Raw genomic sequence first — 16,182 nt, 5'->3', positions numbered from 1 at the left:
AGGATAACTTTGAAACTTTAACAAATACAGCTTAAAGAAACAATTTAGGTATTTTCCTAGATGAAGTTTAAAGCATGTGGTGGGGTGTGGGGGGAGAGGAGAGATAGCTTTTATGAAGGAAGGACATAGCTGGAGAAAATTTACATTGTAGATAAACCCTGTACATGTGTCTCAAATCTTAGTTCTTTGTTTTTTCTCATCACCCTGTTTAACAAAAGGCTGAGGAGTTGATAGTCCAGAGGTAAAGAAAACTAGATTTTTGGGAGCCGGGGGAGAGGGCCCTCTGGAAAATTTAACACTGTGTAGTTATTATAAAGCTGAAACTGAAATTAAATGTTTACTGTTGCAGGAATTATCCGATGTCAGATAATTGAAGGGCAATTAGAAGATGCAGATCAGCAGTTGGAATTCCTTAACGAAATTCAGCACTCAATTGGGAAATCTGGGGTAAAGGACTACTTCACTGAAGTGTTTTGATTCTAATCTGAAGTTGTGGCCAGGTTGAGATTACTACAGTTTAAAACCTTTATTTTTCTGGAGCAGAGTATTCTTAATGGAGGATGCTTTAACTCAGAAATTTGCTTTTTCTGTCTTTTGGTCAAGCAAAGTTAATGTTGGCCTGCAAGATGAGGACTATTTGTTTACTCAGATTTTTTCTGAGTCTGGATTGAATGGGGGAAAAAGGGCCCTTTTTTTTTTTTTTAAATGGTGGTGTTGACATTGATAAATTTAACTTATTTATGTGCCTAGACTGGCTCATAATTACACCATATAAATTGAAAAAGAAATGCATTGTATAGCAAATTTTTATGTACGCCTTACAGTGATCATTCTTAAAAGTTTTCAATTGCATTGTATAATTGTTACACTATTCCTAAGTATAGCTTTTGCTCAGGTCATTGCATCTAGTTATTGCCTTGAAAATGGTGAAGTTTTGTATGGTGCAAGATAAATGATAAAAAAGTAACAAAACTAATATAGTTGGAGTTAAATTTTGGTTTTTTGCAGGAACTGTCTTTCTTGCGTGCAGTTTTAGCTATGAAGAAACCTCAAAGACAAGAAGAAGTTTTTCACTTGTTGAATGATGTTCTGGATACTCACTTTTCATCATTGCATGGCTTACCTCTTGGCATACAGTACTTTGAAAAACTGAACCCTGATTTCTTGCTGGAAATTGTTAGAGAATATCTTAATTTTTGCCCAACACAGGTTAGTAGTATTAGACCTCTTCCTCTGAAAACTAGAATTTATCCAAGGACTCCATTTTTAATATCATTTAATAGTTACAAGTAGAAGGGATTTTTTGAGAAGAATCACCAAAAGTATATTTACTTTTCACATGAAGCAAAAATTTGTTTTAAATATTGAGCAACTTTGTGCTGGAATAATTGCTAATTGACATCTCATTTTCGTCATACAAAATGCAGCAGTTATATTTGAGAAGGGGTTAAATGTAAGTGCAAGGTGCTCTGTATACAGTTATTTGGTCTATTGTTTGATCTGGAGAATAGAACAGAGTAGAACTCACTTAAATAACTAAATGTGAAGGCTAGATGTTGATCACGTGGTCATCCACACATATGCAGTTTGTCTGCTCAGGATATTTTCCCACATACGTGCACTCATTTCTCTTCTACGTATAAATACAGGTATAAATGTATATAATGGTATTTTTACTTTTTAATCTCAAACAAAAAGATAATTTTATCCATATTGTGGGTTATTTTTTGTGGTTGAAGATGGCATCCGGTCATACGTTGGGCTTGACGACAGGAATATTTGACCCTCATAAGTATTTTCAGGATACCAAGGAAAAGGCCTTCAAGATATTAAGTTAAGATATTGCACCAAGTGCTATCAGTAAGAATGAGAACAACTGAAAAAACTCTTTCAAGTATGTTACAGAGGAAAGATCTTAACAAGTAATTGTTGGGCATTAGCTCAGATATTATACAGTTCCACAGACTTCTAGCAAATGTTGACAGTTTGCTATATGACTGTCCTATAATTATTTGCTATGTGTTTTAGTTTCTCAAGAACAGACTGTAAGTTCCATGGTAGTGGAATGCCTCACAACTGCTGTGGCAAAAATTGCAGTGAAATGACAGTGTTTAAAGCCCCAAAAAACGCTAACAATTGCAGCATCTTACAAGGCTAACAGTAAAGAAAATAGCACCCAAAAGAAATGTAAATCTGTTTTTAAGTGGCATCTCATCTGAAAAAAATATTTTGAATTTTTTTCTTAGAAAGGTGCATGCTTTATTGAGCTGGGGAATTGGAAAATGGAAAAGATGACAGAGCAATTGCCACCATGTTAACTATATTTGAAACTGAAGGGTTTTTTAAAATTTATTTCTGAGACTTCAGCTGGGGGGGGCTGTCGTCCAGAAAGGTAATTCTATCAGTGACATTGGCACTCTGAGCACTCTCAAAGAATTAAAGGAGGATGGAAACTAATGGTCGGACATCTTTTCTTGTAGAAGAGCCTATAGGAAGGGGAAATGACAAAACTGGAAGGAGAGCCATGTCTTCCCTTTCACGGAGAAGAGTTTGTGACCTTAGTGAGGAAGAGGAAATGCAGCCTGCATAACCCAACTGGGTAGACGTTGGGACCTTACAGGGAATCTCTCTTCTACCGCATCAAATATCCTAAGGAATATTTCAGCCTTTCAGCCTGTTCCCCTCCCAGGGCTGCACATTACAGCTGTCTTTGTGGAGTAGGAGGTGTGGAGGAAGTTGAAGCTGTGAAGGGAAATTAAGGCTGCTTCTAACATTAAATTCCTTGCAGATTTTCCTAGTATAATTATGCCAGGTTCACAGAAGATCATGCTATGGAAAGCAGCAGTTTTCCAACTCCTGCTCTGTGTTCTGCTGAGCCCCAACAACATGGAGGTGCTGTGGTGAAGGGGTGTCCCTGGGCCCCCCAGGGAGTGATGGAAGAACAAAGCAGAGCTCCTGTTGACTCAGGCCTCCTACTTACCTTTACCTTCCCCCGATTGTACCTGCTTAGATTCCCCTGAAGCCAAATTATTGCTATTTGGGGATCATCTGGCCCCAGTGTAATGGACTGGTTTGTGTACAACCAGAGAGAGAAGGCCTGATTCTGATTTCATTTATACAAGTCTTACACTGGTCAAGTCCCGCAAACTTTAATAACAGTTCTCTGCATTTACACCGGTATAAATGTGAGTAGAATTTGGCCTCTTATATTTAAAATACATTTCACTGTTTCTTCATGGTGACACATGCTTTTCACTTTTTGAACTTTCAGATTCTTAGGCTGAGCAAAATTAGCAGTGTTTTTTCTTTTTACTAGTTCATGTTCTTAAAATGAATTTTTCAGTTGATCTGTTCTTATTTCTAGCCTGCAAATCCAGGACAACCCCTTTCACCACTGCTCAAACACTGTTCCTCAGTTCTTGAAACTGTGGTAAAAACTGTACCAGGTCTTCTACATGCTGTCTTTTTAGTCGCAAAGGTGAAATACTTATCAGGTAATATATGTGTGTGGCTACAAAAATATTTGTATTTTTGCATTAAATAAATATTTTTCTTCCATTGTAAAGTACTGTAACAAATATCTGATTTCTTATATTCTGTTCTTTTTTTTAACAACGCAGTATTAAAATTATTTCTTTCCTCTGGGTTTATTACCTGATTGTTCCCTTAAAATGCACTTCTGAAAAAACAGAAATGTAGCATTGATTTTTCAGTAAGGTGAAGTCTTTCATACAGGACTAGAGTGGATGGTTCAGGGACTGGGATAATGGAGAAATTTCTGTCTATGCTGTGGTTTTGTCTTCAACTCTCAATGACACTGATGAGAAGTATTTAGTACAGAGGTGGGCAATCTACAGCCTGCGGGCCACATCTGGCCCGCGGGACTGTCCTGCCCGGCCTCTGAGCTCCTGGCCCGGGAGGCTGTCTCCCCCTCCCCAATAGCAATGCTGCTGCACGGCACAATGCTCTGGGTGGTGGGGCTGCAGAGCCTGGCCTGACCCCGTGTGCTGTGCTGTGCTGCACGGCCACCGGTGTTCCAGGCCAGTGCGGTGGCGGGGGTTGGAGAGAGGGCAGGGGTGTGGATGGGGTCGGGGCAGTCAGAGGGTGGGGAACGGGGGTTGAACGGGGGCAGGGGTCCAGGGGGGGCAGTCAGGAAGGAAAGGAGGGGTTGGATGGGGCAGCACGGGGGCGGTCAGGGGACAAGGAGCAGGGGGGTGGACGGGGCAGGGGTCCCGGAGGGGGGGTTGAATGGGGTGGTGGGGGGCAGTTGGGGCGGTCAGGGAGAAGGGGGGGGTTGGATCGGGCAGGGGTCCTGGGGGGACCATCAGGAAGGATGGATGGGGGTTTGATGGGGCAGCGGGGGGCAGTTAGGGTGGGGGGGGTCTAGGGGCAGTCAGGGGACTGAGAGCAGGGGGGTGGATGGGGCAGGAGTCCTGGGAGGGCCGTCAGGGGTGAGAAACGGGGGGGTCGGATGGGGGCCGGGGCCGGGCCATGCCTGGTTGTTTGGGGAGGCATAGCCTCCCCTAACCAGCCCTCCATACAATTTCAAAAACCCCATGCGGCCCTCAGACCAAAAAGTTTGCTTGCTCCTGATTTAGTAGCTGCTATTTGAGGTCATTAGCAGCCTATTAAATATATGTATATCTTAAAAGCAAGCTGTGAAGCCTTTATCTAAAGTATAGAGAGGCTAATGGCTTGTCTACACTTGAAATGCTACAGCACTCCTCCTTCTCAAGAGGCAGTGTCTACATTGGGAGTTAGGTTGGCTTAACTACATTGGTCAGTGGTGTGAATTTTTCAGTGTAGACCAGGCCTAAGAAAGAGGCACTTATATTTAATACTGGGCTTTGATTTTTTTCTCTTGTTTTTTGCTATTTTGTTTAAATCATTAGGTGATATTGAGGCATCTCACAGTGCCCTACAGCATTGCCTGGAACAGAATCCTTCTTATCCAGATGCTCATTTACTTATGGCTCAGGTTCATTTGTCCCAAAACAATTTTAAGCTCTGTTCTCAGTCCCTGGAACTCTGTCTGAGCTACAATTTTGAGGTGAGTTTGATCAAAGGAATTAAATTGTTTTATGCAATCAGTTTTGCAAGACTTCTTCTACAGCTTGCACAGCAAGATGCATTATTTTAATACTTATCTTTTCACTACAAGCTTGGCATCTGAACATGTTTTTCAGGTGAATAATTTTAATTGCAAGGCAAATTGGGAGTGTGATGAAGTGAGGACTCCAAATTTGCCTATTAACTTGCCCCAAAGTATCAGAATTTTCTTGAGTATAGAAGAAAGAAACAGCTTTTCTTTTCTGATCTCTCTCTATATAGAGAACTGTTAACAGAAATAAGTATTACAATGTATAAGGACATACTATATAAACAGGATTTGTAGTCCCAGAGAAATCTTGCAACAAAGTTGTGAAAGGTTTGCATAAAAGAATGTAAGAAGGGTGGTCCAAACCCTTACTGCCTTTCAAGAAACCTGGGAACCTCTGTCAGTATTTCCTTGTTCCCTGGTCAGCAAAGCCAGCACACTTAAGCAGTGGTGGTTCTAAAATGGCTTTCCCCACTCTCCTCTATTGTGGCTGATTCAGTACTTGATACTGCGAGGTACTGAGAACTCTGGTCTATTGAAGTCAATCGGACTACTTAAAGTTAAGTGCTTTGCTGGGCAGGGCCAGCACGCTCAGCAGTTTACACGATTGAATTCTGAGTGAGTATCCCGATAGGGCTTTGCTGGAAGGTGGACGGTGTGAGACAAGCTGGTCTTTATTTCCTTTCTAAAATATTCCTCTGCCCACTTTCTGTTCTCCAAACATTGGCATAGAGAAACTGAATGAAAAAAATATCTACTGATGTCCCTGAAATTTTGTATGGAGCCACACTTACTCTTTCCATTTGTTCCCCTTAATATAAAAACAGACCTATTCAAGCAGGTAGAGGGGATGAATGCCACAGTGGGTTTGTGTATATAAGTTAATTGCCAAATTATGTATATCTTGGAATGTTCGACTCTTTTTTTTTAAACTACTGTACCAGCTTACTGAAGCATATGTTGTCTTGTCTATGATTAGGAGAGGAGACACAGAAAACACCTGTAACAAGCAGGTTCATTTTAAGTAATGGTCTAGTGCATGCCCTTTTGTCTCTAGATCAGGGTTCTGACTCATGATATTCTTTCCTTTGTATGGTTTGTGGGGTTTTAATTAAAAAAATTGTCTTGCATATTCTTTGAAGACAACATTACTAATAGAAGTAATACTACGCTTGCTAGACACAAGTATAACATGGATTAGTAGTAAGGCTGTGTGTCTATCATGGAGGTCACAGATTCTGTGACTTTGTGTGACCTCCATGACTTCTGCAGCGGCTGGTGTGGCTGGCTCAGGGGCTGCTCGAGCTGGGCAGCCCCTGGACCAGTAGTGGTTTGAGTTTGGGAGTGGGCTCAGGGTTGAGGCAAGGGGTTGGGGTGCAGGGCAGCGCTTATCTCTGGGTGCTCCCCGGCTCCCACTGGCATGTCCCGGCACTCCTAGGCAGAAGGGCCAGGGGACTCTGCGTAGCTCCTGCAGCTCCCATTGACTGCGGTTCCTGGCCAATGGGAGCTGGAGCTTGTGGCCAGAGCAGTGTGGCGCCCCCCTGGCCGCCCCTCCCCATAGGAGCTGCAGGAACATACTGGGTAGTGAGCCTGCCAGCCCCGCCAACCCACTCCCCAGCACAAGCAGGGGGCCTGGGCTGTGTGCTGCTGTCTGCCTCTCCTCCCCTCCCCCCTCCCTGCACCAGCGGGGGGGCCAGGCCACCCTCCCCCAGCACCCATGACACCCCTGGACTGCCCCCTGAGCACCCGCTGCCCCCTGGCCCAAGTTTTAGTTAGGGGTATGTAGTAAAAGTCATGGACAGGTCACGGGCCATGAATTTTTGTTTACTGCCTGTGACCTGTCTATGACTTTTAGTAAAAATACCTGTGACTAAAATGGAGCCTTAATTATTAGCATTTGTTATGCCTTTCTCTAAATATTTTAGTTAAATTAACAAATTTATTCCTCAGGATGCTTGATTTTTTTTTTTTAACAGTAAAGCAGAATATAGAAACTGATTGATAACTTATTATATTTCAGGTGAGAGAACATCCCTTGTATCACTTAATTAAAGCCCAGACCCAAAAGAAGATGGGAGAAATATCAGAAGCTATTAAGACCTTACAGATGGCAATGAGTTTACCTGGAATGAGAGGCACTGTGGCTTTCTCAAAATCAAAAGCAAAAAGAAATGAAATTGATGCAAGTAATCGTGTATCTATCTTTCTGGAATTGGTAGAAGCTCATCGTTTGAATGGAGAACAGGTATGACAATGAGCAGTTTAATAAAATGCAGTGTATATTTGAGGCGGAATACAAACCTCAATTATTCCATTAACAAAAGCATCTACCCCGAGTTTGTCCATGACAAACACCTACAGTACTTTACAGGAAGTCTTGACTTTAGGAGACTTAACAATTCTACAGACAGAGAAATATCTGAATTTCAAGGTTTTTGGAGTTTGGTTCTCAGGCTGTTTTGAGACACATACAAATTCTTTGCCATTCTCAGAGTGGAGATAGTTTTCAGAATGTATGTAGATACACTGTTCTGAGGCTGCAGACTGGATGAAACACTTGCCCATCTCTCCTTTAATTGTGAGGAGTTAACTTCAAAGCCCACCTGTGATCACTTAAATGCCATGATAAACCATTGTGCTGTTCATAGTATGAGACTGTCATGGAATCACAGGGTCAGTGCTCCTGGCTCTGTATGGTCCTTGGGAGGAACCCCCTTCAGTGTAATAGCCCACCTTGGGAGTCTCACTCTCGGGGGGTTAAGCACTAGACTCCACTGTCTCCTGGAACCGCCCCTCTAAGCCTTCAGCATGTCTGTCTCCATGAGCTCCCTTCAGTGAATCCAATAGCTCTGGACCCACTGCGGGGCCTCCATACCCAGAGGGAGCAATGCAGCCCCAATCTCTAGACTGCAGTGACTCCCAGCCAGCGTAAAAACAAAAGGGTTTATTGTATGTCTGTAACACAGCACAGCAGGTTCTCGGAGGCCTTGACCATAGAAAGTGTCAGCACAGCCCATCTGGGACTGTCCAGCATCCAGGTCTCTTAGTCTCAGTCCAAAAGTGACCACTCCTACGGCCTACTCTGTCTCACATCCAGGGCCCCTCCTCCATCCTTTTTCTTCTTTCCCAGGCAAACAGATTACCTGGTGTCTCTCTCTTCAGCCCTTGGTTCTCCTGCTCACCAAATTCGGCTGGCTCCCAAGCTGAGGAGGGCCTTCAGGCCATCGGTTGCTAGGTTACAAAGTGTCCAGGCTGCTTGGTGGAGTCACACCTGGTCCTCGTCACCCTTTCCCACCACCTCGTTAAACATGCAGCACATAGGGGAAACTGAGGCGCACACAACCTTGATACAAAACATTAAGAAAATTCCCCACTTTTAGACATTTAGGCTAATGTATTTACCCAGTGTAGCTGGATCTCTAGCTCCATCCTGGAATTACATTTGATTGAAAGTGTATTTTATAGTGGTGCGTACTGTGGTATATTCTTATGTATGCAACTGTAATGTTTGTTACTGTCTTTCTGCTACTTGTTCGCCTTGTGTAGCTTTCAGCTAATCATGAGTACAATCCTCTTTTCCCTTTTTAAACATTTTAATGTATATTGCAAGTATGTTTTTGTCCTTGGTGGTCCTTTGTCCTCCATTTATTTGCAATATAGGCCGCCTTGGATGCATTAACTTGAGGTCAAGAAAAAAAATAATTGTGTTTTACAGCATGAAGCTGCTAAAGTGCTGCAAGATGCCATCAATGAATTTACTGGCACCCCTGAAGAACTACGAGTTGTGATTGCTAATGCAGACCTGGCTCTTGCACAAGGAGATATTGAACAAGCCTTAACTATGCTCAGAAATATTACATCTGAACAGCTGTACTTTGTACAAGCCAAAGAAAAAATGGCAGACATTTATCTTCAATACAGAAAAGAGAAAAAGTTATATGCAAGCTGCTATAGGTAAAAACAACCACCACCACCTGTGGTATATACCATAACCTTTCTGTGTGTGAAATATTGATATTCTGTGCAGCGCTTGTTTCCCTCCCCCCAAAATACGTCAAATTATGAAATTTATCTTGGTAGTATAATCCACTAAAGTAGCAATGCAAAGCACTATTTACCCAAGGCAACTTTTCAGAATAAAAAATAACCGAATGAATGGTTGATATATCAGCAATAATTTTTTAAAATAGACTCAGTCTGAAAGGAGAAACATTAATAGTTCTGAGTATTAAGGAAAGTGTATAATTTAAATAATTTAAATCTGCAAGATAAATCTATTTTAATATTTAAACTCCTGCAATATTACATAGTAATAACTTTTGCCACATCATACAAAGACACCTAGAAAAAGAGCAGATACTAAAAGGGCTTTTGAAAATGAACAGTAAATGATTTGTACTCTGTTTAAGGTTTTGACTAAAAGTCTCAGATAGCAAGGAACATTAGCATATACACTTGTTTTTTTTTTTTTTAAAAAAAATCTTTTGAGTCTTCCTGAAATCAACAGTTTGATTTCCGGTCTTCTTGAGATACTCCAGCAATCACTGTACTGTTACATCACAACTGCCATAAGCAGGTTGTTGGCTTATGGAATGTCAGGTAAATATTTATGGTTTGTTTTTTTTAACCCTTGTACAAAGTTGTGAAGGTCTAAATTCTGGTACCCTGAGGTTGAGCAAATACATTCAGTAAATAGCACTGTTGTGTTAAGGGCAAAAGTATACTTATTCTGGGCACTTCAGGCTCTCTCCTCTTCCAAAAAACTCCTCCCTGACCCCTCTGGCCCCCTGTATGATGCTAAAGAAGCTTTCCCCATCGAGCAGAAAATCTTGTCCCTACTTTTCCTGCCAGTGCTAACCTGCTGGCTACATATTCAGCTTGGAACTGCTGTAGGCAAGAAGGTCCCCATCTGCAGGTTTCTGGGCTGAGGAAAAGGGAAAATGACTCTTGGAGAGAGGACTCACTGGAGCAAGGAATGGCCCCTCACAAGTGTGCCTACTTTAATACAAAGCTTTAATTTCAACTACAATATCCAGATATCTGATTCTCACCATATGAACTTTCAACGACGCTGAATGGATGCAAGCTATTTTTTTAAGTGGAGATACTTGATTCAAGATAACCTTTGCAGATTAGAATCTTTTAGGAAAGTTAAGGCTGTCTCACAGTATTAATTTTGATTATTCTTGGAAATAGCCATTCTTCAGGTATTAGAGTGGATTCCACTGTAGATGTGCATGCACCCCATGCATGTGAGTTTTGAATCATTTCAGCAGCATTCATCAGGGTGCCCATGCAGCCTCCCTTGCAAGGGTGAAAAGGGCAGAGCAGCCACAATCCTTTCTCAGTTCCCTCTTAATGTTCCTGCCAGTGAGAGAGAACCTTGACTGTGCCTGTCCTGCATCTGTATTTTGAATTTCACTTTATTTTTATTTTTCCTCCTTAAAAATTTCAGTTGCATGTGCCAGAAAAAAAGAGGATATATGGGGGAGGCCCCTGGTACACTCCCTTGTATAGCAGGGTTAAGTGCTTCGTCAGCCATTGAGCAGGGGCCATGTGAATCCTGTCCTTCCTGTGACTGTCTGATGCCTTTCATTGATAGGCACAGCAGATGTCTTTTCTGCCTTGGGGAAGGGCACATCCCTGACAAGTACTCTGTCTGCCATGCCGCCGCCACCTGCACCAGAAAATCAAGGGATGCAAGACTTAAGCTGTGCTGCTTGGAGCACGTCTTATCCCAGAGAGGAGATGTCCTCCAACCTGGAGCAGAGGAGACTATCTTCAGCAGGTGCCCTGGTAACTCGGCACCACACTTGATCCAATGCTGGAACTGCATCGAACAGTACTGTCATCCCCAGAGATGTACTTCTCACCATCTACAGGACACTCCTCCTCTACTACAAGGAAAAAACAGGAATGGTACCCTAAAGATTATTCCAGGAGTGCCTCTAACTGGGCTCTGCCATGACTGGCCAATACCAATATTAACTACCGCCATGGTCATACTAGCCCTACTGGGGCTCCACCTTCCCACAGGCCCCAGAATGGAATCCCATTTCACATCTTGACAGAGCGTGGAGATCCTGATCACTGTAGGCATAGATAGTCAGAGCACCTTCAATGTAAATGTGAGTATTTACACTTCAACACCATACCATAAGCCTTTACTATGCCACCCCCCACAAAGACAGAGAACACAGTCATAGAATATCAGAGTTGGAAGGGACCTCAGGAGGTCATCTAGTCCAACCCCCTGATCAAAGCAGGACCAATCACCAGTTTTTGCCCCAGATCCCTAAATGGCCCCCTCAAGGATTGAACTCTCAATCCTGGGTTTAGCAGGCCAATGCTCAAACCACTGAGCTATTCCCTCCCCCCCCCCCCCCCCCCAATCTTCTACCCACAGTCTGCAATCAGAATACCTGCTCAGAAAGCAACCCTGCTACTTTAGGAGGCACCAGTCATCCTCCTCCATTGCAAACTAAGCTCCTTCCCAGAAGCTACTGTTTTAACAAGGTGGTGTAGAGCCGCATCAGAACTATCCCAGAGTGGACCACCTTCAGAAACTATTTCGTCCCCCGCCGTCAGGCATGACGAGAAGCTAAGGCTGGCCATTAACACCTATGGCTGCCTGTCCAGTTCCTTTCCTTGCCCCCTAGCTGTCCCCTCTCTCACTTTCTTGCTTCAGAGGCCCTTCTTACAAGAGCCTGTTACCCAAAGAAAAGTGTCCCTGTTTCACCTAGGAGCCACAGAAGGGGTCCTGCTGGAGTGCAGAGAAAGATTCTATTCCTGATATTTCATTACTCTGAAGAAGAAAGGTGATCTCCAGCCTATCTTAGCGCTGAGGAGGCTGAACAGAGATATATATGCACCATCTCAGATTCAGGATGGTAATGTTTGTCTCCATTATTTCATCACTTCAGGCTCAGAACTGGTTTTGGTTCTTGACTTATACAATGAGTACTTACGCATGGTCCACAGGAAGTAGCTGAGAATTATGGTGGGGGCCAAACCATTACTGATTCATGGTATTGCCCTTTGGACTCTCTCTGGCACCAAGAGTCTTTACAAAATGGCTTGCTGTTGTGGCTGGATGCTGAAGGGAAAAGGGCATCCATGTTTGCCTATGTCAAGATGACTGCCTGATCAATAGCAGATCACACCAGTGAACTTGGATCTGTTTCAGCTATGCCCTTTCTCTGTTTGCCTTCTCCTGAGCAATGAGAAATTGTCACTTACCCAATCACAGACATATAGAGTTCATCAGAGCCAGAATAAACTCCATGGCAGCGAGGGATACTTATCACAGGACTGATTCTTCTCACTTTAGTGTTACTGAACATGATGGTATCGCACCCAGCTATGACGGTACGGATTTGCTTCACATTATTAAGCCATATGTCTGTGCATACCTTACACCATTTGCTGGGCTTCACCCGAGTCCCCTACAGCTTTTTCTCAGATCAGCCTATTCTCCTGTGAAGCATCTGATGAGCAATACCATTTTAATTCCATCTCATAATCTTGGATCATTGACCTGGTGGCTGCATCATGACAATGCCCAAAAAGGGATACCATTCATGGCCCTGTAGCCATCCAGTGCATTAGTCACAGATGTGTCTGGGGATCCAACTGGAACAGCTACAGATACAAAGGACATGGTCACCAGAGCAGCTACAACTAAATTATTTTAGAGTTGAGTCCTCAGACTGGTATTTGTGGCATTCCTGCTGGTCCTGTGACACTGTGTAGTACACATGCTGACAGAGTGTGGGTGATGTACTGCATAAACCTGCAAGGGAGTGCCCACTCTGTCTCCTTCTGCAGGGAGGCAATCAAGCTATGTAAATGATGCCATCTTCAAGGCATACCTTTGAGAGCCATGAACCTTCTGAGAGCTAGCAAAGACTTGACAGATTTCCTGAGCAGACAAGCTGGTATCATCCATAAGTGGTCACAGTTTAAATTGATCTCCCAGCCAATATTCCATCAGTGGGGGAATCATGTGATAGACCTCTTTTACTACCACAGAAACATCAAGTATCTCAACTTTTGCTCCAGAAGAGGCATGATTAAAACTGAGTGAATTTTTTTATGAATTTTTTTTGTAGAAAAGTGCATTTTTCAGGCCCCCAAACTATTCACCGAATAATTTGCTAGAAATTTTTTTTAGAGGTGAATTACTTCATTTTGTCTTTTTTGTTTTCAAATTCAGCTAATTCACTACAAAAAAGGTAAACACGCAAAATGGCCAAAAGCAAAACCAAAAAAAATCTTATTCACTCTACTGTAGACGTGTGCAGGATCCCTGCTTGATGCCTTCCGTCTGCAATGGAATTGGGGCCTTTTTTACCCATTCCTAGTGATTCTGCTAATCTACAGAGTTATTGTTAAGGCCAAAAGCAACTAGGCCAAGCTCATCCCTTATAGCTCCCTCCCGGCTGAAGAAGTTTGTCTGATATACCTGTTACAGATGTTCACACAACCATCAATCAGACTTCCAGACCATGCAGACTTGTCTGTCGCAAGTATTCCATCTAGACTTGAAAATCACCAACTGATAGCCTGGCTGGTTGGCTGTCTGAGCGTCATGGAAAGAGACTGCTTCTTCCACCTTCAGGAAATCCTAGTGTGGAGCAGGAAGCCATCTATGAGAATCATCTACTTGTCCGAACAGAAATAAATTCTCTGTGTGTGACCCAGCATGGTCTAGAGCTGGTACTGATCCCAATACCAAAGATTCTGGACTCTCATTTTAGTTCAGTCAAGTTTCATCTAGCAGCAATATCCCCAGATCATCCATCAATAGTCAGTTACGGTGTTCTCATATTTCATGAAAAGGAGTACTTGTGGCACCTTAGACTAACCAATTTATTTGAGCATAAGCTTTCGTGAGCTACAGCTCACTTCATCGAATGCATACTGTGGAAAGTGTAGAAGATCTTTTTATATATACACACAAAGCATGAAAAAATACCTCCTCCCACCCCACTCTCCTGCTGGGTAATAGCTTATCTAAAGTGATCACTCTCCTTACAATGTGTATGATGATCAAGTTGGGCCATTTCCAGCACAAATCCAGGTTTTCTCACCCCCGCCCCCCCCCCCCCCACACACACACAGAGGAGGTATTTTTTCATGCTTTGTGTGTATATAAAAAGATCTTCTACACTTTCCACAGTATGCATCCGATGAAGTGAGCTGTAGCTCACAAAAGCTTATGCTCAAATAAATTGGTTAGTCTCTAAGGTGCCACAAGTACTCCTTTTCTTTTTGCGAATACAGACTAATACGGCTGTTACTCTGAAACCTGTCATATTTCATGGTATCCATATTCCTTAAGGGCCTGAGGAATGCTTATCAATTCGGTTACAGAACTCACTCCAGCTTGGAACTTCAACATCTGTCTGAGGCTTATGAAGACCCCCCACTTGAACCTGTTTTACAGTGCTCCATCTATAATCTTATTCTCAGGAAGTCTTTCTGATGGCCATCACCTGAGCCACAAAGATGAGCAAGCTTGAGGCATTCATAGCAGAATCCCTGTATACCTTCTTACATAAAGACAAAGTGGAATTAATATCTCATGCAAAATTCATCCCCAAGGTCATTTCTGAATTGTATTTAAACCTGTCAGTCAGCTTACCTGTGTTCCTTCCTGTAACCGGACGCAGACTCACCTGGCGGCGCCTCCTGCTGGTTGTCCTTGGGAATTAGCGTTCCAGCCTCCGGTGCGCCCTCTTCAGGCCAGTGTCTCGCCTTGCTGCTGGCTCCTGGGTCCCTCCCAGGACCCTGGTGCCCCTTTGACTGGGTACTGCCCTCTGGCAGTACCCCCCAGTTCTGGGTCTCCTCCTCCCAGGGGAACCCCCCACCCACTATCCCTACCTCACCTCAGTCGTAGGCTCCTGCCAGTCACCAGCTAGCCCCTGTGCGCTGGGGCAGACTGCAGGATGAGCCACTCATTACCGGCAAGGTTGGGTTTGGACCTGCTGCCTCTGCCTACCCATGGTTGCCCCTGCAACCCCCATACCTAATAGACCTTACCAGGCCCTTAGCCTGGGGCTTTCCTAGGCCGGAGCTCCCAGGCTCCCTTGGCCTTTCACCAGCCCTGCTCCAAACTAGGTCCTCTATTCAGGTCTCTGCAGCCAGGTCCCTCTCTCTCAGAGCTAGAGAGAGTGCTCTTCGGATCCTGGCTACCCTGGCTTTTATAAGGCCTGCTGGGTCTGTTTGGGGCGTGGGCCCCAGCTGCGGCTGCTCTGCCAATCAGCCCAGCTCTTCCCTTGCCCCAGCTCTCTCCCAGGGCTATCTTAAACCCCTCTGGGCCCGAGCGGGTGTCCCCCCCTCTATACTTCCAAAACCACATTCCACACAAGGGGAGAAGAAACTGCACATTCTGGACATAACCAGAGCTCTTATTTACATTGACATTACCAAATATTTCAGACTGTCTCTGTGTCTATATGTGGCTATAGCCAGCCACTCAAAAGGGCAGGCTATTTCATCCCAAAGACTATCAAAATGAGACACACCTTGTATCTCGCTTTGCTACCACCTGGCTGATGTACCCATCACTCCAGTAGAGACCAAGTGACATCAGTCTGTTTCAGAAATGTGTCAATCTGCTCATGTTTTAGCGTTATGCACTGAACTTGGCTGGTAGATCAGATGCCAAATTGAGAGAGCACTACTCCAATCTTTCTTTGACTGATGCTGGTCATGCCCCCATCCTGAAGAGGATAGTGATTGCCAGTCACTTAGGCTAGGTCTACACTATGGATTTTACAGCAGCACAGCTGTGCCACTGTAATGTCTCCCATGTAGCCACTCTTTGCTGGCAGTAGAGAGCTCTCCTGCTAGCACAATTAAACCACCCCCAATGAGCAGCATGAGTTAGTCAGCTGGAGAGCCTCTCAAGCTGACATAGCACTGTCCACACCAGCACTTTTGCCAGTGAAACTTGTTTTTTTTTCACACCCCTGACTGACAAAAGTGGAAGCAAGAATGGTAACTTACACTACAGAACTGTTCTTCAAGGTGATGTAGTTAGTGTGAATCCCATGTCCTAGCCTCCATCTATGTTTTCA

General features: G+C 43.8%; 1 protein-coding gene across 1 annotated transcript in view; it reads left to right on the top strand.

Annotated features, from left to right (window-relative positions):
* TTC21B (tetratricopeptide repeat domain 21B) overlaps nucleotides 1-16,182 on the top strand; it is a 95,675-nt gene that overhangs the window by 32,649 nt on the left and 46,844 nt on the right. Inside the window, exons 10-15 of the mRNA XM_074967471.1 lie at nucleotides 350-447; nucleotides 1,009-1,209; nucleotides 3,365-3,494; nucleotides 4,893-5,050; nucleotides 7,119-7,343; nucleotides 8,814-9,052. Coding sequence (XP_074823572.1) covers nucleotides 350-447; nucleotides 1,009-1,209; nucleotides 3,365-3,494; nucleotides 4,893-5,050; nucleotides 7,119-7,343; nucleotides 8,814-9,052 — 1,051 coding nt within the window. The remainder of the gene's footprint in view (nucleotides 1-349; nucleotides 448-1,008; nucleotides 1,210-3,364; nucleotides 3,495-4,892; nucleotides 5,051-7,118; nucleotides 7,344-8,813; nucleotides 9,053-16,182) is intronic.

Source organism: Natator depressus, chromosome 11, assembly GCF_965152275.1.
Source record: "Natator depressus isolate rNatDep1 chromosome 11, rNatDep2.hap1, whole genome shotgun sequence".
Lineage (NCBI taxonomy): Eukaryota > Metazoa > Chordata > Testudines > Cheloniidae > Natator > Natator depressus.
Note: the sequence above shows the minus strand (reverse complement) of the source record. Positions and strands in the feature narration are given on the sequence as shown.